This window comes from Callionymus lyra, chromosome 6 (genome assembly GCF_982586985.1).
Source record: "Callionymus lyra chromosome 6, fCalLyr1.hap1.1, whole genome shotgun sequence".
Lineage (NCBI taxonomy): Eukaryota > Metazoa > Chordata > Actinopteri > Syngnathiformes > Callionymidae > Callionymus > Callionymus lyra.
Window position 1 is genome coordinate 23,561,956 of NC_141823.1, and position 20,215 is coordinate 23,582,170.

Consider the following 20,215-nt stretch of genomic DNA (forward strand, 5'->3'; position numbering starts at 1 on the left):
ATAACTTTCTGTTGCTGTTCGCCATTTTCTCAATCCTCCTTCTTTGGTTACCTTCACTGCCCAAGTTGACTTCTAGGCAAAGCGAGTTTAAGTTTCTTTTTTTGTTTGTTTTTTTTTTTCATTGGGAAAAATTACAGCAACGCTTAATGATGCAGAACCAAAAGCCTCCTAACGTAAACATGCAGTGGCATTTGCTTCTACTGTGCGTGAAGATTAGTATACATGGACATAAAGAGCAAAACAAAGTGCACATGCAAGCTCTTCGTTGTTTTAGAGTTTTGCCTAAAGAGGATCCCGAAAATGGAACACAAGGTCAAAATAAAGCACTTCTTGTTCCCTTTTACGTTTCAACAAATACGCTCCACTAAACTTGCATCTCAACCTTCCAAACTAGGTGAGTGGTCACCTGACAGATGCAGGTAGAATAGGTTCAGCAAAGTCCAACCTTCAAAGAATACCAAGAGAAGCTTCAGGCAGAGGATTTTCTGAGGATAAAGAGTCCTTTACGTCTCTTCTTTATGCCTTCAACTATGAGGACCGGCCATGCAGACTGTGAGTGACGGTGACATTGAGTCCAGTGAAACTACTACAGAGGCAAACACACACACACACACACACACTCACACACACGAGCTGATAAACTGTACATCATTACCACTTAGACATAAATAGAGCGAGAACTGTAAAAAGCATACACTCTCAAGCAAGCTATTGAACAACGTGATGTTTGTGCTCATCAATTGATTAAATATAGGGTTTGTTCAACCTCCAGGTGCATATTTGCGCTGCTCTCCTGCGACTTTTTTCAGAAAAGGCATGGCTTAGAGGAATAGTGAGGGAGACCTGTTATTGCGTTTCCTTCTGTTGAACCCAGACACTCTCCAATGACATTAAGCGATCGGCCGTCGATCCTTCACAATGAAAACATGGCTCCTTTCTTTCTCTAAATGATGTCACAGTACAGCGGCAGACCCGGACCTCTATCCCAGGTTCTTCTGTGTGACATCACACGCTCGATCTGCCTATTTGTGCTGGTGATGTTGCAACTGCACAACCTGAAGGGCAAGTCAATCTTCCTGGGTTACCTGGTTCTGTTCTAGAACCAGATTCACTTTTAATTTAGCATCTTTTTTCACCGCAGTGACAGAATGTTTTAGGGTGAATTATTTTAGTCACTGACATGTTGTAATATTGTGAAACATCTCATTAATGTAACTCAAAAAAGCAGAAGTTGGTGCATTAATACAAGGGACATTTTTTTGACGTTCCCCGTTTGCACAATGTTCTGGTAGCAAATTGCCATGGCTCCACACTCTGTTTCCTATGCGCTTGAGCGTTATTAATCCTCCGGCTATACCTGCCGTAGATATTACCTGAGACCCTGTTAACATGAGCACACACAGAGAAGCAGGAGTCTGGGATGGCGACGAGGTCTCACAAGTGCTATCACAAACAACAAAGAGACACAAGTACACTCTGACAGAAGTAGAAGAGGCCATTTTTTCCTAATCTAATGGACGTCTGACAAACACTCAGTCACGACATATTTCTGCCATAAAACACTGCTAAACATGAAGAGGGTTACACACTTGATTTTCTATCTCACCGCAGCCGTTGTATACTACTCGTGTTTTTATACTCTTAACTACTGGGTTACACAAACAGGTTCGACTAATTCACAACACACACATCAACTAACCGTCTAAAGTATATGCAGTGACTATCTCGAGAGCTCTGTCAATTAAAGGATTAAATACGACACGTTACGTCTTGTTATGATAGGAATGTTCTAGCTGAAATTCTAGGAAAAATACAACAGCGTTACAGTTCAATAACGGAAGACAGAGGGCTGCACAGATTTCCCGGAAGGTTAAGCTGGGAAAAGCGAGCCTTGCCTCTAAAGACGTCTGAGACCAAAACGTAGAAGTGATGGGAATGTGAATGCATTCACTATTTGCACCAATATAGAAGGCAAAGTTTGTTTTTTTTTTACTCTAAAAGCGATAGCAATTGAGCTGCAGCTACTGTGGATACATTTATATCGACTATAACCAATACGCTGTGAGGGTTTTAAGAATGAGGCGGTTAAATATCTATATATATTGTATTGCCTGTGGAGTTTTTACACACAAATGAAACAATAACAAACCCAGCTAAGCTCACTGAACCATTGTTACTCTGCTGCTCAATTTTCTTTTTCTTTTCCTCTGCCTGCTTGCATGGAGAGGATTTATTATCTTTGCACACACACACACACATACACACACGCACACACACACAAACACATATGACTGTATACAGAGCTGCTACTTTAGCTTCATCATAGCAGTTGCATGGCTGAGCTTTTGTTGCAAAAACACACCTCTTTTTTTTCCCTAAAATCCCTCGTGTAGGGTTCATGTGGAAGGAAGCCTTTTCCAGACATATTCGATATTTGCATGAAACTATGAGGCACAGAGTGTAGATCACATCGTCAAATGTGGACATTAGAGAGAGGAAGGAATAGAAGGATGAAGTAGAGGATAAGGCCGGTCAGACAGCGAGCTCCTCTGAGCACCCCTGGAGGGTTTGAAGGTTGTGAGCCTGGACTTGAAGCGACTTCTACTGGTAGGAATCGAGCGGTAGCTCCTTGGGAGGCAGCTTGAGGCCAAGGGAGTTGGTTCCGAGAGGGTCCATCATGTTCTTGTAGCGCTCTCCGCGATGCTTCTTCAGGAAAGGACCCCAGTCGGGTTGAGGGGAGCAGACCAGCTTCAAGCGCTGAAGGAAAAATCAAGGACATATGAAACGCTGCTGCAGCTGAATGTGAAGACGTTCATTCATACAGAAGACAACAATATTTAAAACTATTACTATTTAATAATACTATTACTATTACTATTTAAAACATTATTTATTTGTTCAATTATACATATATATTGCACTAATTTGTACTTTACAATTTTGTATTAATATTTATATTTATACAATCACCCTATTCTGTGTTTTTTAAAACGGTTGCCAAGCAACAACATTTTATTGCCAGTTTTCTACAGCTGTGTTCTTCTGTGCAATGACAATAAAGAAAGTCTAAAGTCTAAAGTCTAATAAAAGCAGCGTGCTTTCACCTCCATGATGGTTCCGGGGGCCAGGTACATCTTAATGCCGAACATGATGGGGATCCAGATGACCGAGCAGGTGACCATGAGCCAGCCCATAACCATGGACCATGCTGGGTATGTGTAGTTCTCATAAGTCATCCCCTTCCACTGGTACAAGCTCAAGATCAAGATGCCCTGCAGAGGATAGAAACAACCGTCAGCCAGAAGTCAGAGTTATTGTTGAAGTATTACAACATGTACAACATTGTGGGAAGACGGTTTCTTTGGTGTCATTTTTTATTTAACCGTCTGAGACTTTTCCTCCTCATATGAGCATATTACATTATTGCCTTTTCCAACGTTCAAACCATTTTAAAGCCAAATTTAGAGACAAGACCTTCATCTTATAGTTACATCACAACATTACACACATCTCATTGAAAATGCATCAGGAAAGTCAGCAAAGGACTTCTACAGCAGCTGCCAGATAAATGCAATTTATTTCTTAGAAAGAAACGTTTTCATGTTTAAACAATTAATTCTCTAAGTTATAATATTTCAACATGTTACACACAGTTAAAAGAATGAATGAAGACAATAATAGTAGCAAATATAGATTCAACAGAGGAAATATATATATATATATATATATATATATATACAGTATATATACAAAATCCTGTAATAAAGAGACAAGGGCTATATATACATGGTATTCCTTTTCTCTTTATTCTGCATATGTATAAATATTTATTTATATTGTTTTTTATAGACGTAAATTAAAGTGTATTAATCAAAACTTGATTTATCAATGATAAAACAATGTCTTTAAGGTGCTGCTATAATTATAATCCACAGTGGGAAATGAAACGTCAGGCAAGAACTTTTAGTATATTCATGACTTTCAACCAAAGGTGGATAAATATTGTTTCATTCAAACTTTTGGACTTTAACTGAGAAAAGTCTCAGATGAGAAAAAAGCTGTCACAACACGATCTGGAGTTTATAGTCCATGCATTTGTGTCTTCTCGTTTAGACTATTGTAAGAGTTTATTTTCGTGTCTTAACAAGAAGGATCTGTCTCGCCTGCAGTTAATACAAAACTCTGCAGTGAGAATTCTGACTCGCTCTAGTATAAGAACTCACATTTCTCTGATCCTTAAAACTCTTCACTGGCTGCCAGTTTCTTTCAGGATCAATTTTTAAATTCTGGTTCTTACTTTCAGATCTATTCATGGTCAGACTCCTCCTTACATCACTGATCTGATCCAGCCTTACACCCCAACTCGGGCTCTGAGGTCTGTGGATCAGAATCTACTGATGGTTCCGGAACACAGACTAGAGGAGAGAAACCCTTCCAGGCTGTTGCTCCTAAGCTTTGGAACGATCTTCCTCTCTCTCTGAACTTTTAATTCGTGCAGGCTTTTTCCTAATTATCTCGGGGCTGTTGTGTTCGTCTCTATGTTATCTTGACCTTTTAAAGCATGTTTTTTAACTGTGTATTGTTTTTGATTGTTTAAGCACTTTCTGACCCTGGCCTCGAAAGGTGCTTTACAAATAATGACTTACTTTAATTACTTACATTTAAAATGTCATTTATTGACACACAAACTTGACCGTCAGAAAACAACAAAGTGACTGAGGAGTCACTAGTTTTACTATAAGTTCCAGATCACAGGTGAACAAAACCATCACACATCTGATAAAGTAACACTTTTGCATCGAGCAAGAATCGTACATTTCTGTTATTTGTCCCTAATGTGTTTAGATTGTGTCATTAATCAACTAATGAGAGATTAAATCTACATGACCTTACTCAAAAACCTGGGAAAGAGAAACACCAATAGAATAATCTTAATTTGTGTAAACATGTGAAATAAAGTGTAAAGATAAAAATTATATTATATATGAATTTTATAGATGTCATCAATCTAGAGGTTTGTAGGGTGATAGGACCTTCTTCCTCCACATGAGAAATTAGTACCAGATCAACATCTAGGATAAAAAAAAAGGTCCCAAAAAGAAGGCCGACAGAAATAGATTATCCTGAGGTTGTGCATCAATACGCTCCCGGAGGAAATCTGCTCTCCCCGGAGGGCAGCAGGATGACCGGCCAGCCGACTGCTGCTCCATTTGTCATCGTCACCTCTGCTTTTATGCTACAGCGCTCTTCATTACAATCACCAGCATTAATGCTGGCAATTGTCCAGATGCTGACACGCGGCTGAACACGCTGCATTGTGATGTCAGCTCCTGCTACACAGCGCTTGACAAATATGTGGACACGAAGCATCTTGTCGCGCTGAGGAAGAGGAATTTACTGAGATGAACCTGCTTTTAAGAAAGAAAACCACTTTCTATGTGCTCGGAATAAACAACTTGGACATTTGGCAGGAGTTTTCTAAAGTTGTTCACGACAAATTGAACTTTAATGTTGTCATGACAACATTGACTGATCATGCTAACCATACATCTTGACTAAATTGGACTCGCAAAGTTGTGTTGTTTATTTTGACTGGCTTCGTGGCGTTAAAACTACAAATGAGAACGAAATAACCCCAAAGTAAACGTGGATATTTGTTTAATTATTTGTTCAATCTAAATTTTACATTTATGCTCAAAGTCTTAAGTTTAGATACAGTATATTTTTTACTTTCAGATCATTCAAAAGTGTTATCCACAACCTAAAGAGAAAGTATATATAATATATATATATATATATATATATATATATATATATATACTTTCTTCTATCCACAACCTAAAGAGAAAGTATATATAATATATATATATATACATATTTATACTTTCTTCTATGCACAACCTAAAGAGAAAGTATATATATATATATATATATATATATATATATATATATATACACATACATAATTATCATATTACCAGGGTCACAAAGCGCTTAAACAATCAAAACAAAAGTCAATAAAATATATACTATAAAGGTCAAGATAATACTGAGAACAACACAGGAGTTCCAGAAAATCAAGGAAAAAGATTGTTTATATACTCAAGAAGGACAATAGACATAATTTTAACATCTAACAAAAGTTTGTTTGTCATTCATTGGTGTGTTTTCAACATCAAATGAAGAACATGAATTGAAGATCTGCACTTTAGGCAACCAAATTTGCTAATAGTCACGTGAATAGTCTGTTATTTTAACGTGTCATGTATGTTTACTCTAACTCTTCTATTAGTCAACATAGATTTATAGATCAAATTTGAGAGTTTATCAACATTCGATCATGTTTTTAAGAGTAATGCGAGGTAAGAAAAACAGACCGTCAGGATAGTTGGGGTGACGAAGGCCCAGCAGATTCTCCAGAAGAAGTTTGGTCGAAATCCAATCATCATTTCAATGTCATCGCAAAACCTCTCAAGACCTGTGAAGACAACATAGTTATCAGCATATATGAGGATTCAAAGACTGGACAACATTGTAACGCATCACTGGTAAGTCACTTCACTGGGATTTAAAGAAGAAAAATAACAATTGAATGCATCCATGTTGATGAAGCGTACTGTTGTACCCTCTCCTCCACACTCACCATACAGGTAGGAGATGCCCACCAGCTCAAAGATGGCGATGATGACCAAAGAGTAGGAGGCTGCATAAGTGTCCACCAGCTGCAGCATGTACATTCCACTCTGTCGCAGTGACAAAAATTAATCAAAATATTGTTTCGTTTGCCAGCAAACATGTTGTATTCGAGCCCTCACATACCTCCGTGATCATGGGGAACCCCAGGAAGAAGAAGCAGAAGCAGCAGCCCAGAGTGAAGAGAGCTTTGTATTTCCTCAAGTATTTGGGAAACTCGTCAGACACGGAGGTAACGATGGTCTCAATGGTTGCAAACTAGGACGACAATAGAACTGCATCAGAATCATTGACATACAGGTAGTTGAGAAAATGGTCATACAAACACCATATTGCCGTGATATGCAACATTATTATTATTATTATTACAACGGTGACAACAGTCATGACTCATTTAATAGAACTCTTTACTTAATATTTATAAATATGTTCTTCACTACGTAACTTGTCTGGACGACCCACACAAAGAGTCTGTGAGTGTCATGTGACCACCAAACATATACAGAGACATACTTATAATAAAATAATTATTTAATAAATTAAATAAAGTTTTAATACACTCAAACAATTATAAATACAACAATATAGAGACAATTATTTATCTAAAATAGTTAGATAGATCTTAATAATTCTAAAACCTTTAACAATAATAATTAAAAAAAATGTATGGGTTGGTTCAGGTATATTTAAAGTCCACTTAGGAAATGAAATGTCATCTAAGCATGTGACTTGAGGCTGCTGTCATATATATATAGTTCAAATTAGAACACAAAAAGACAGTTGACCTTGTTCTATAAATAAATAAAAAGAAGCTCACGACATTGCAGTAACACTGTTTGGACACTGGGGGTGATTCTAACACCCTGTCTTGAGTTGTGTTGTCATGAATGTGATTCTTCACCCTGTTGTCTGTTCTTTACTTTTGCAACAACCACTAGTGATCAGTTCATGAGGTTTCATGTCACTTCAGAGCTCGATAGGTGGCGCTCTCACTTTTAATATGTTGTGAGGCTTCATTGAATTAGTGCTTCCGAGCCAAAGATTACAAAGCATAGAGTGCCTTTTAGTGGCCTTTCAAAAATCAAGACACTGTTTCATGAAGCCTCGTCAACATATTGCAATAACATTTCTGGTCCTGATCATTTTAATTCTATATTCAGAGTTAATGTTGTTATTGCTCAGGGGCCACATGTTATACAGCAGCTCTTGTGAGGGACCATCAAGCTAAACAATATAATAAAATGTAATATAATTCATGTAATTATTCTAATATTATGATCTTATTTTATAGAACTTTAAAAAGGAAATCTAACTAAGCTTGTTTTCCCCCAATATATTTACTTTAATATGTTTGAGGGGCAATACATACAGACGAAGATGACAAATGTCCTACCATAAAAAACATATCGTTATATTTAGAGTAGTGATGATCTGATGAAGCTTCATGAAGCAGTGTCATTATTTTCCACTAGAGTCCACTAGATGGCAGTCTCTGCACTATTTTGCTTTGTTTTGAACAACTGTTCTAATGAAACATCACATGATAGTTAAACGTATGGCACCTCCTAATGACCTCTAAACAACATGACACTGCTTCATGAAGCTTCATCAACCCATCACTTATTTAGAAACTAGTAATTAATAGTATAAATAAATCAAAAACGAAATTGTTCAATTCTATATGATCTTGAATGAATCAATGTAAAGACACATGATGTTACTGTGGTTTCTCTTCTAGATTTTCCATCTCTTTCATTAAAAAAAACACCAGCAGTCTCATTTGAATCGAGCCTGAAGTCAGCAAAGGTAAATTTCAGTCATTTTGTGGCATGAAAATGATGACAAAGTTGTCACAGAGACGACATCTCTTATTCTAGGACCAGCGCTGAAGAAGACTTTAATATCTCCTGGTGTGTGGAGCGTCAACTGGGAGCTCAACAATATGGTAAAAGGTTTTTCGGGGCCCAGAGGAGGCACCAGAATATCTATATAAATAGAAAATACAGGGGAGATGTTGAGCGTGAGTCTTACAAACTGACACTTCTCTGTCCTCCTCTGCTCCCACATCTAATTTCCCGTCGACGTCCCAGACCCATTACCGCAGAGCTCCGTGTTACAACAAAGTCTTGGTGCGTCTCCTCTGAGCCGGCGATGTCAAACCAGAGTAACATCATTATTTACTGTAACTGTTGACGAGTGTGTTAATGTGCGTCTGAGCCTCTGCTGCTGCACACTGTCATGAAGGAGTCACTGTTTAATCTGGGATGACAACCCGAGTGCAGCTGCAGGTGCCGAGGAAACTCAACATGTTCCGAAATAGATGTTGGTGGCAGCAGAGTTATGGCAAAGTTTGAAGTCTTTGAAGGCGACGACCTATTTCACCACTATCACATCACCACGAGCGAGAGGACGAATGTAGGTCTGACTCAGCACTTTTGTTTGTGATGTTAGTAACAACAGGTCAAAGGTTTGTTACTTAAACTAAACACTACATGACTTGAAAGATCAAACTCGTATAAAGACAGAAGATCATGGCCATAAAAAATGTATCAAGATCTACAAATGGCCCATGTACTAGAGATAAACAACACCTATTTAAGAAATGCATCCGTCGAAATCTTTGGTATGATATTATTTTCCTTTAGTTACAGGTCACGTAAACAAGAACATCCACAGCGATGCATTTGCTTGGAAAACATCTACAAGGTTTGAAACAAAGAAAAACATAGTTTAGTAAATATTGACTGAAATTCATGATCAACAGCTCGACAACTGCAAATATATCATCAACAATCTTAAACGAACAGTATACAAAAAGTACAAACGTGTTGTCACAACAAAGGGCTTTCGGTGTGACTATAGATAAAGCAACAGTGCCCCCGTGTGGCAGTTTAATGAAATAGCAACGATATGAATATAAGTAAATAAGTAATTTATATTTATATAGCGCTTTTCCAGACCAGGGTCACAAAGCGCTTAAACAAAACAATACCCAATAAAATATATACTTAAACGGTCAAGACAACACTGAGAACAACACAGGAGTCTATTGTTTTAATCGTTTTTAACTAAAATTTTTAATTGAATTTAAAATACATTTAAAGTTTGGCTCACAGTCTTAAAGTTACGTATTGTATATGTTTAATTTCAGATAATTATACCTTAATATTGACATTATAATTCTATAGTTCTTATTAATATACTTAAGCGCTAAAAAAATACAAATTACTTACTTATATTTAATTCCAGTTTTTACATTTTATTTTGTGATTATGTGTGTCAGGAAAATGTTGTATTTAAATGTAATCTTGCCTGATGTCTGAGGTAAATATACACAACAGTTTTCCTTGAGATCAAATATTTAAAGAGTTCAAATCAGATCAATTGCTGACAAAACACTTTTAAAAATAGAACTTCGTAGCAACTTTAGGTTCGCTTTCAACTTTGTGTTGATTATAGATATTTCAAATAACAGCCATACGCTGTATATTTAATAGTTTTAACATCAACAATAACGACAAATATCTACTACAATAGCAGTTTAAAAAAAAAATCTCTATTTTAAAGTAAGTGAAAATAAATAAAGACACAACATGTAGATTCCTTCACTTGAATCAAGCTGTCTCAGTTTGAGGTCTCTTGATCAGAATCCGGCCTCAGTGGGAGGTTTGAGGATAATTATGGATCAATGTGTGGAGCATGTAATCTTAACAATCTGTTCCTCAAAACCCAATATGAAAGCACTAAAGATGTTTTGTTTTGAGATCACTGCACAGACAGAAATTCAGCAACATCTAAGCATTCACTAGCGACCGTGTGACTCAAATAACTTCCAATGTTCCACAGAAAGGGGTAAAAGACACAAGTGTCTAAAGTAACTAGTGGGTGAAAGTTGTCTATAGCTTAAGATGTTTGATCTCATTCATTCATTCATTCATTCATTCATTGACAACCACTTTATCCCGGGGCAGGGTCACGGGGAGACTGGAGCCTATCCCAGAATCATAGGGCGAGAGGCAGGGGACACCCTGGACAGGACGCCAGCCTGTCACAAGGCACACAAAGACAGACAACCATTCACACACACACTCATACCTACGGACAATTTCCCAAAGTTCTCAATTAACCTCTGTATGTTTTTGCACTATGGGAGGAAACCGGAGTACCCGGAGTAAAGCAACCCAACACGGTGAGAACATACAAACTGCACACAGAGAGGTTGCCTCGACCTTGAATCGAACCAGCAACCTTCTTGATGGATGTTTGATCTCTTCCGGTAAAATCAGTTCAATGAGAGCAATTACAGGGATTTACACTGTTCCGACGCTAGGGGGAGACAGATAACTTACTATAAAACTACTTTTATGCATTTTGAGGATTAACAATTTCACTGTAATAAATCAGATAGATTTATCAGATGTTAAAAAATAATTATTTGACGTACATTTTATCTTCTATATTAAAGTAAATGTACTTGTTACTTTGCATTATTTATCACATGTTGACAAGCAAGAACCTCCTTCATCACATTCTGTTTGAAAGCTCAGCACCTTCACCTCTCAGATGACCCACACATCTCCAACAAAACAAGAGATGACGGTTCACCCTAGAGTTCTAGCTTCATGTGACATGCATCTCTGAAAAGTGTGTGATTATTGGATGGATGATGGATAGCATAGTGGAGGTTTTAGTTACCATGGTATCCAGTCCAAGCGTGAGCAGCATAAGAAAGAAGATAATTGCCCAGAAAGGTGACAGCGGAAGTCGAGTCAGCGCCTCAGGATACACCACGAACGCGATGCCTGGACCTGCAAACGCACAGAAGAATCGTGAAGTTTCAGATGAACCGACAGTGACTGGTCTCATCTCTCACCCTCATCTGCCACCTTCTCAATGGGCACCTTCAGCTCGTGTGCCATGAAGCCGATGACGGAGAAGATGACGAAACCCGCGAATATACTGGTGGCGCTGTTCGTGCATGTCACGATGACGGTGTCCCTGCAGAGGAGAACAACATGTCAACCACCTTCCACGTTTGACAAGGTGCTGAACCAATGAGAGGTCAAGGGTCTGAATCATAGTGGACACAGAACGAATCCCCAGATAAAGTTATTCAACCCTGATTGTTTTTTTCCAGGAGTATAGTTTACCTTTTGTTCATTACCTGTAGCAGTTGTTGTGGAACTTGTTGTAGGAGGAGAGGGTGATGAGACCCCCCCACGCGGCGGACAGAGAGAAGAAGATCTGAGTGGCTGCATCCTTCCACACCTGAGGGAAGACAAGAAAGGTTAGGAAACAGTGGCATCTGGTGGTCATCTTTTGTATTGCACTGAAAGTTTAATTGGCTTCACTCGCTTTTGCGTCGTTGAGCTTCTCCCACTTGGGTGTGATGAAGTAGAGAATACCGTCGAAGGCTCCCGGGAGAGTCACTCCTCGGATCAGCAGGATCACCAGGACCACGTACGGGAAAGTAGCCGTGAAATACACAACCTGAGCACACGAGTGTCAAAGTTATCACACAATGTAGAACTTTAGTGTGACTTTACAAAACACACGATATACACATGCCCCATTTTTCACGTAAATTGTCACACTAAATAGCGAAGTTTTTAACGAAAGTGCACGATTTTATACAATTGACAAATATACTGAGTTAAACTGATGGAAAAGACAAGATGAGATGTACAGTTACACCAGAATTCTATAAAAGATAAATATATACAATTTACATTATATCACTTTACATCAGAAGTCATATCACACGCAAATAAAAACTAGTATACAAATATCTGAAAATAACATCACAATTATTGTATTAGTTTTTTGTATTTGTTGTTGGGGAAAAAAAACGTTAAGCAAAAATCGACATTTTTTTTTTATTTTCTTTACTTTTCCCCATTAAAACAAGCACATTTTAAGTTCTTTATGGTTAAATAACCATTTGATATTCACCACAGTACACAGGATTACCTCTGGTACTTAAAATAAAAGTTTCCAGAATATTAATATTATAGTTTGTTTGTTTTTCTTTCTTTTTTTTTACGTATTTATTAAATTTTAGATAATTGTTTGTGCAGCGCCTTTCACAGAACAATACACAGTTTAAAAGTCCATACACATGTAAAACTTTAAAAGGGACAACACTGTGACAAACATAATTGATAAATATATTCAATGTAACTGTGTAAACAGTTCTTCAAGGTTTGGATCTCTAGCTTATTAAGCTTGTAAAGTGTGTTGGCTTGAAAATGACTTGTAGTTTAAAGATCCCCCTTTTGATAAATGTTGATATCGTGGCTCAAAGACTTTCAAGTTGTGTTTTTGATAAGCTGTTTTCAGACCTCGAAAAGAATGTTGAATTGGAAATATTGTCTGGTGTGTCAGAAAGCAAAGCAAAGTCAATTTCAAAATATTTCATAGGGCAATAAACCAAAAACGTTTCATCTTTACATTAGAAGTGTATTGATTATTATATGATGTTGTGTTAGCTAAACTTATGACAAAGGGTCTTCAGAGGTTACCGCCATCAGTGTTCAGTTTGGTGATACGTTAATTGATTCATAATCTTGTATTCCTCCTTGATAAAACCTATGACTTAAACAGGAAACTACCATTAGTACACTTTAAGGTCATACATTTGAAACAGAATAACCTTCAGCTGGTGATTGTTTTGTTTTTTTGTACTATTTATATTTGTATTTAATAAAGTTTGGCTATTTATTTTAAATCATTTATATAGATTGCGTATTTTTCGGTAGATCTGAATCCCACCACAAGAGGCCGCTGTCGCTATACTCCAGAAAGGGTCCGATATAGTTCAGTGAAGCAGATATTAAAGATATTACCTTCCCAGAGGACTTGATTCCTTTGGCTAAAGAGCAGTAGACGATAAACCAGGCGAGGAGTAAACATCCAGCCAGGGACCAGCGGATATCTCCGGGAAACTCAATCCCAGCAGAGATGTGCAACACATTGTACCTGCACATAGAGAAGGAACGAGTTTTACACTTGCACACATTTTTTGTCATAAGTCAGTATATTAATTTAATGTTAACTCATTTATTTTACACACAAATGTTTGTCAATTCAGAAATAAATGTTCAATGATTTTTTTAGCGAGTTTTACCAGAAGAATACAAACAAGTTTCGTTTTAAAACGAATTTAATGTCAAAAAAAATCTCACAAAAATACTTTTAATTTGGTTGACATCATGTTTTATAATTTAAAAAAATGTCTGGAGGCTACACACTCTTTCTCGCGTGTACTCACTTAAAGTATTCCTCGCTGGGGCTTACGTAGGTCGAGTTCCCGTCTCTTGTCATGTTTAAAAACTTGGTTAAGTTTCCCACAGCGTTAGCAGACAGACAGAAGCTGGAGTTCTTGATCAATGTGGTGCTTTTATTCCGCAGGATACACGAGTCTGAAAAACCAACAGCAACTGTCAGACAACGAAAATGATTTCTTCAAAAACGAGTATTAAAGTGGCGAATCTGATCTCAACATAAAAAATATAAAGGAACATTATAGATTATTAATGTAGGGAATATAATTAGAAAAAGCTGCATTAAATGTACAAGATGAATTGTTTAAGCTTGTAAAATGCAAAACCGACAACAATCATTGTAAAAAAAATATTATTGTGTAATTTTTTTAAATAATATTAATTCCACATATATTTCAGATCAACATGACTTATCTAAACACTTATATTTAACCTTTAATTAACTATTATTTAATAATCTGTTTTCTGGTTCATGCCGCTGTAATACTTTTTCCGGCCGGCGGTAGGCAGTGTCGGGCTCTGCAGCACTGCAGCACTGTACAGTAAATTTGTCAAACCAGCACTTTTTCTGCTGAATTCACAGAATCGCTGGCGCGAAAAAATACGATTAACGATGGGATTTTTGATAATAATTCGATTTGGATCGAACGGATAATTAACCTTTCGTTGCACCACGTTAAAATTCGTTAATAAATATATTTCCATTTTAATAGGTATTTCTCAAGGCAATAACAACCGAACCCCACATTAATAAATGCTGATTTGTATATAATATATACAAGTGTTTTGATGTATTCTAACACGTGGGGAGACGCTGGTGAACACCTTCCACAGATGGTGACTAAGAACTGAAGGAGTCCAACAGACTGCAGAGATCCCAACAGGTCAGGATTCATTATACTGCAGGACTCCTCAACTAAAGAGTCGTGGCGCATTGCGCAACGTGAAGCGAGGGAACGAGAGAGGGAGAGGTAAGTGTGTGGGTGTGTGTGAAGGTGTGTGTGTCTCACCTAACAGCAGCATGTCTTTGTCCATACACTCAGCCGTGTTCCACTCATTCCTACAGTTAGCCCATGGCAGTGAGCCCTTCAACGAAGCGAACAGGTAGTACAGTGTCCAGCACATTATAATGTTATAATAAATGGCTATCAAGACAGATATTATCAACATGGCAATCCCGCAACCTAAAATAAATAAATGAGATATATAAATTACTATTAATGGAGAGTTGAGGGTGATGTTCATTGCAGTGATTATTATTTTTTTTATTATTGTTCTGTGGGTGATGTGACGACAGGTTACCTTGTAAGGCCGGGATGCACTTCCACACGGAGACTGGCCCCTGACTGGCAAACTGGCCCAGAGCCACCTCCATGAGGAAGATGGGGATTCCGGCGATCCCCAACATGGTCAGATAGGGAATCAAAAACGCACCTGCAAGGATAGAAAGACAATAAATGAAATGGAAAACATTTTCGATTTATTATTAAAATGTATTTTTCCAATATTGTGATTGAGCAATACTTTTTTTATTGAAAAATATACCTAAGGGACTTTAATGTTTGTTTAAACATATTTTAATTTGGGGCTTACCTCCACCATTTTGGAAAGCGAGGTAGGGGAACCTCCACACGTTCCCCAGACCCACAGCGTATCCCACCATGGACAGAATAAAATCCAATTTATTAGACCAGTTTCCTCTGGCTTTATTCTCATCCCCGCCATCATCATCATCATCATCATCATCGTCGACCACCTGAGAGGGGGGGAGACATGCAGCTGAATCCTACTCACCTGGATCTACTTTTTAATCAACATTTTTAAATACATTTAAGATAAAATGGGATTCGTTAAGCATCCAAACAAAGGTGTTGAGTAACGTGCACGAGCGTCTGCACCAGAACGCATCATCTTGGAAAATGTGAATGAGAGTTGGGGGGGGCGGAGGAAGGTTTCCCCAAACGGGAATCGAACCAATCCGCAGTCTGGTGATTCCTAAATAACTCAGGGCATGTTTTTTTTTAACGCTCAAGACCGGGATTTTTTTTTTCATTTCTTTCGATCACAATGACAGTTAAATAAAACATTAAATCGCACAAATACAAAAATATATATTTTTCTTAAATTAAAGTTACATTTGGTTGTTTGTTTTTTTCACTTACCTGCGCCGCGCTCGTGGACTGCACAGATGTGTTCCCGTCCGATCCCAGTATGATGGTGGTCTGGCTCATGGGGGTCCAGTTGCTGGTGGAGTTGTTCCTCACCGCGGGGGGCTTCGGCGGCTCCGCGCCCCCACGACCGGGACTAGAATCCTTCCCGAAGGCCGAGTTCGCGCTCACGGATCCCGGCGGCGCGGGCGGCGCAGGGTTTTTAAACGTCCCGTACGCCTTGTTACTGTCCGCGTCTTTAGTCTCCGTGGAGGGAAAAGTTTTGCTCTCGTTCCGGGGCTGGGGGGCCGGCTGGTGGCAAGGGGAGGCCGGCGAGTCCCCTGGAAGTCCCGCGGCACCGTCCGGCTGCTGCGTGGGGATGTAGCCGCCTGGAGTGTTGTTGGCCGGCGTGGACATGTCCCTCGGATCGTGGAAGTCCTGCACAAGAGTTGGTCAAAAATGGTCAAAACAAAGCAGAATATTCTTTTCTTTTCTTTTTAATCCACGCTTCTCTTCTGCGGTGCAACCTCCAGCTTTAGAATGGCGGGAGCTTTCTGCGAGATTCTTTAATTTTACGGCCCATTTCCCCCCCTCATGTCAGCCAGACACACTGGTTTTATTTTATGGGCGATAGACAAGCTGCTGTGGGTCTCCCGGCGCCCCGCGCGCGCCCGCGGCAGACACGCGTGGATCCCCGACGAAGAACCCCCGAGAAAAAAAAAAAGAGAATCACCCACGCGGCGTGAAATACATGCAGTCGCGGTGGCGAACGACTTAAAGGAAAAAAACGTGAATGATTTTGAAAAAAAAATGAATGGATGAGCAGCATTTAAAGGGGCAGGCGCACGGCGGGCGCGCGTGGAAATCGGGGTTGAAAAATGACCCAAAATTAGAAAGTAAAAAAAAAAACTGAAGTTAAAAAAAATGTTTATTAAATACATTTTAAGGATTAAACTCAACCATTACGCATGGAAAGCAAACTTTGAAGCAGGAGCGTGAAGAAGTAGGAAAGTGGCGGCGCAGGTGAGGAGGATCCGGGACGACACTTACCATCCTGGCGGAAGTTGTTGTGGACGCAGGACGGATGAGCAGAAAGTGAGGGGAGAGCAGATCTGAGACCGGTCATGAGGCGCGCGAAGAAGCAAGTGCACACGCTCGTCCCACAGCTGCGCGGGAAAAAGACTCGCGTTTGCGTCAGTGGCGCGCAAGGTGCCCTTCCGGTGACATTTTCTTGATAATAGGAGTTTGATAAATCATTGGCCTTGGATTTCGAGTTTTAAAGGGACAAATCCAGCCCCCCCCCCCTCTCTCTCAAGGAAAAAAAAGAGAAGGAGTTGCGTGTTGTTGCGCGTGTCGTGTGCGTCTTATTTACGCACGCAGGTGCGTGAGACTTATTCAATGAGGATTAACACACTTGTCTCGTGGGCTGCTGACGCGGGCGCACGCGCACTAAGATGAAGATTTCCAAATTGAAGTGACTTTCCGGTCGATGACTAAAACTTATTTTTAATTTAAAAAGTAACTTTCAGGATAAATCCCTTATTTTACAATTATATAGGTTGAGTGATAATAAAGTCGTGCGTAAAAAATATACCTCAAAACTAAAAATAGATTCTGCAACTTTGCGGATTTTTTACGCGCAATGTTCAGTCCCCTCGTGCGTCATCATCGTAACGCTCGAGCTGGAGAGCAGAAGTGGGCGTGGACCCTGCGAAGCTACTCATTCGTTGAAGACTCGCGTGGATCTGTTGGGAGAGTCAGAGCCAACCACGGGGGCCAGGACTGGAGCGTATAGGGGACAGACGAGGAGAAATGTGCCATTTAGAGTGGATCCTAAAAAAGAAAAAAAAAGAACTGCATTGCGCATAACTTGGTAGAGATGTTGCCTTCACGTGTCTCATTAGAACTGGTTAATTGTATTTTAGCACCTAATGAGGCCTTCAAGTGCAAGAATGAAGGATGGATGGACTTCAAAATAGGCCTTTTAATAATAAGAGATAAAGGCCTTTTAGATTCTTGACAGGATAGTCATCCTTACTTTATTTTAGGAGTGGAGTAAAAGTATCATGATGTTCTATTCTATGTTAGTCTTTGTATCCTTTATCTTTGTTATATTTATTTGATCTATGCTCTTTGTATTTATCTTTAGACTTCGATTGTATCATCTTGTTCTTTCTCTTTATTTCTTTTTGTTCTTGTTCTTATTTTATTTTATTTATTTATTTTTTATGAAAAATTGCTGTATTTGCTGTGGCTGATTGGAAAAAAAAATTTTCCCGAAGGATACCTGAAGGATCAATAAAGTTCTACTTACCTACCTACCTACCTAGATTGCTTTGCTTTATGGTGAAACTTTTACAAATATTTATATCGCTATCCGTAACCAGCACTTTCTCCTTTATATTTGTATTAAGAAGTAAATACTGCCAATATAACACGTTCACAAAGCACATTTACATTTGTTTTAATATAAAAATGTACCACGAACTTTAGTGAAATAAATAAACAAGTAAAGGTGTTTTTTTTTTAGTATATTTTCTTTATTTAAAACCGTTTTACTTTAATTGACCTTTTTAAAGGGATATTTGAATTATTGTTTTTTTTATCCACCATTCATAATTCAAATATTTCATGCATAACCACTAAATTGACTAAACGGTGCGGCTTAATTTTGAATGACTCAACGCCTTCTTTTCTTAAAAAAAATGATCCTTCTGGACCACATTAGTTTGTTTGTATGAAGTGTTCCAGTGCTGGTGACAGTGGGGGCTCTAGGAAGAAGGGTGGGTGGGGGTCTCAGCCCGGGACCCTTCGCCTGCTCAGCACTCTGTAAATCTCCTCTGGTTCCAGATAAGAGACCGCGGCGGTGTATATTAGCCGCTGTGCCTCCATTTTAATTACATTGTCAACAGAGAATAATTGTAATTGATTTCTGCTCTTCTTCGACACACACACACACACACGCACGCACACGCATGAACACACACCTGCGAGTCCATGCGTGACTGGAACATGTGCGTCCAACTGTCCTCCTCCGCGGACACTAAAATAAAAAAAAGTAGTGCGGCTACAGTCCGGGTCTCTCCGTTCTTCCCGTTAAAAAGTGAGTAAAAGTCCGGATCGAGCGTGTGTCGCCTCGTTAATTACAAGAGGCGGTAATGAATTGATCATCGCTGCTGTCGCCCCGGTGATAAGGAGCCGCATCCATCTGAGGCGCATGGGAAGCAGTGATTCAGCGGCGGAGGTCATCCAGGGGCCCCCCGGCTCCTCATCATCACCAGCACCATCATCATCACCATCCGTCCTGCTGACAGCGACGATACACTTTATAATTCCAATTTCACTTTCCTTCAGAGAGTTGGAGATGAAGGCCTGGAACGTCGCGTCGCTAATTCAGGATTTCAGAATGATACTTTATAAAGGATGTTCCTTTTTTTTGGGGAAGTTCAATAGAAGCATTGAGGTGGCAAAATATATTTAAAAATAAATTTAGACTGGATTGTTTAATAAAGTACATCAAAATGACTTCAGTTGTAAAAATAGTTTTTATCACTGACAAGCATAAGTAGCTGAGTTTATCAATAATAATAATAATGATAAATGTGCATTTTATTCTGGACATAAATGTCATATATTGAAGCAAAATAAAAACAAAATTCAGAATACATTTCTAACTTTGACCAGTAAGTTCAACAACATGTCTTCACTCAGAAATAAGTTTTTAAAAAATGCAAAAATGGTCTAAATGGCAAAGCTAGTGGCTAAATTAGCATTTAGCTTTGGTTTAGCTAAAATTTCAAAACACAATTTCTAATAAAGTTGAGCAAAAAAAGTGATTCTAGTTAAAAAAAAAACTTCTCTGTCTATCTGTCCATGAAGACTATAACGGTAATTAAACATAAACAAGTATAATCTGCGATGTTTAGTTAAAATTTCCTAAAACATATTTTTGTTCGTTTTGAAAAATTTCCAAGAAATTTGGTTGAACTGTTTGCACCAGCGGACGTTGAACATCGAGCCACGTCTCCTCTTGTCCGACAATAACCGTGTCGTGACAATGAATCAGGATGAAAAGCTGGTATCGCGGTGCAT

General features: G+C 38.7%; 1 protein-coding gene across 1 annotated transcript; it reads right to left on the reverse strand.

The window, feature by feature from the left end:
- Positions 1–2,533: 2,533 nt before the first annotated feature.
- Positions 2,534–16,540, reverse strand: slc6a5 (solute carrier family 6 member 5). Its single transcript, XM_087793333.1, has 15 exons — positions 16,139–16,540; positions 15,570–15,732; positions 15,279–15,410; positions 14,987–15,160; positions 13,964–14,114; positions 13,539–13,671; positions 12,049–12,183; positions 11,858–11,961; positions 11,567–11,691; positions 11,389–11,501; positions 6,820–6,951; positions 6,644–6,743; positions 6,378–6,478; positions 3,105–3,272; positions 2,534–2,757 (listed from the first exon to the last, which is right to left on the reverse strand). The coding sequence occupies exons 1-15, from the start codon at positions 16,538–16,540 to the stop codon at positions 2,602–2,604; spliced, it is 2,289 nt and encodes a 762-aa protein (XP_087649459.1). The 3' UTR covers positions 2,534–2,601.
- Between the last annotated feature and the right edge of the window lie 3,675 nt (positions 16,541–20,215).

What these genes read in the sequence shown, in the direction of transcription:
- slc6a5 (XM_087793333.1), bottom strand. Translation starts at nt 16,540, where the DNA reads ATGTCCACGCCGGCCAACAACACTCCAGGCGGCTACATCCCCACGCAG. An exon ending in CAAAGACATGCTGCTGTTAG is followed by an intron (nt 14,115 to 14,986) that starts GTGAGACACACA and finishes TTGGTTTTTCAG; the next exon opens with ACTCGTGTATCCTGCGGAAT. An exon ending in AGAAGCTCAACGACGCAAAA is followed by an intron (nt 11,962 to 12,048) that starts GCGAGTGAAGCC and finishes GTCTTCCCTCAG; the next exon opens with GTGTGGAAGGATGCAGCCAC.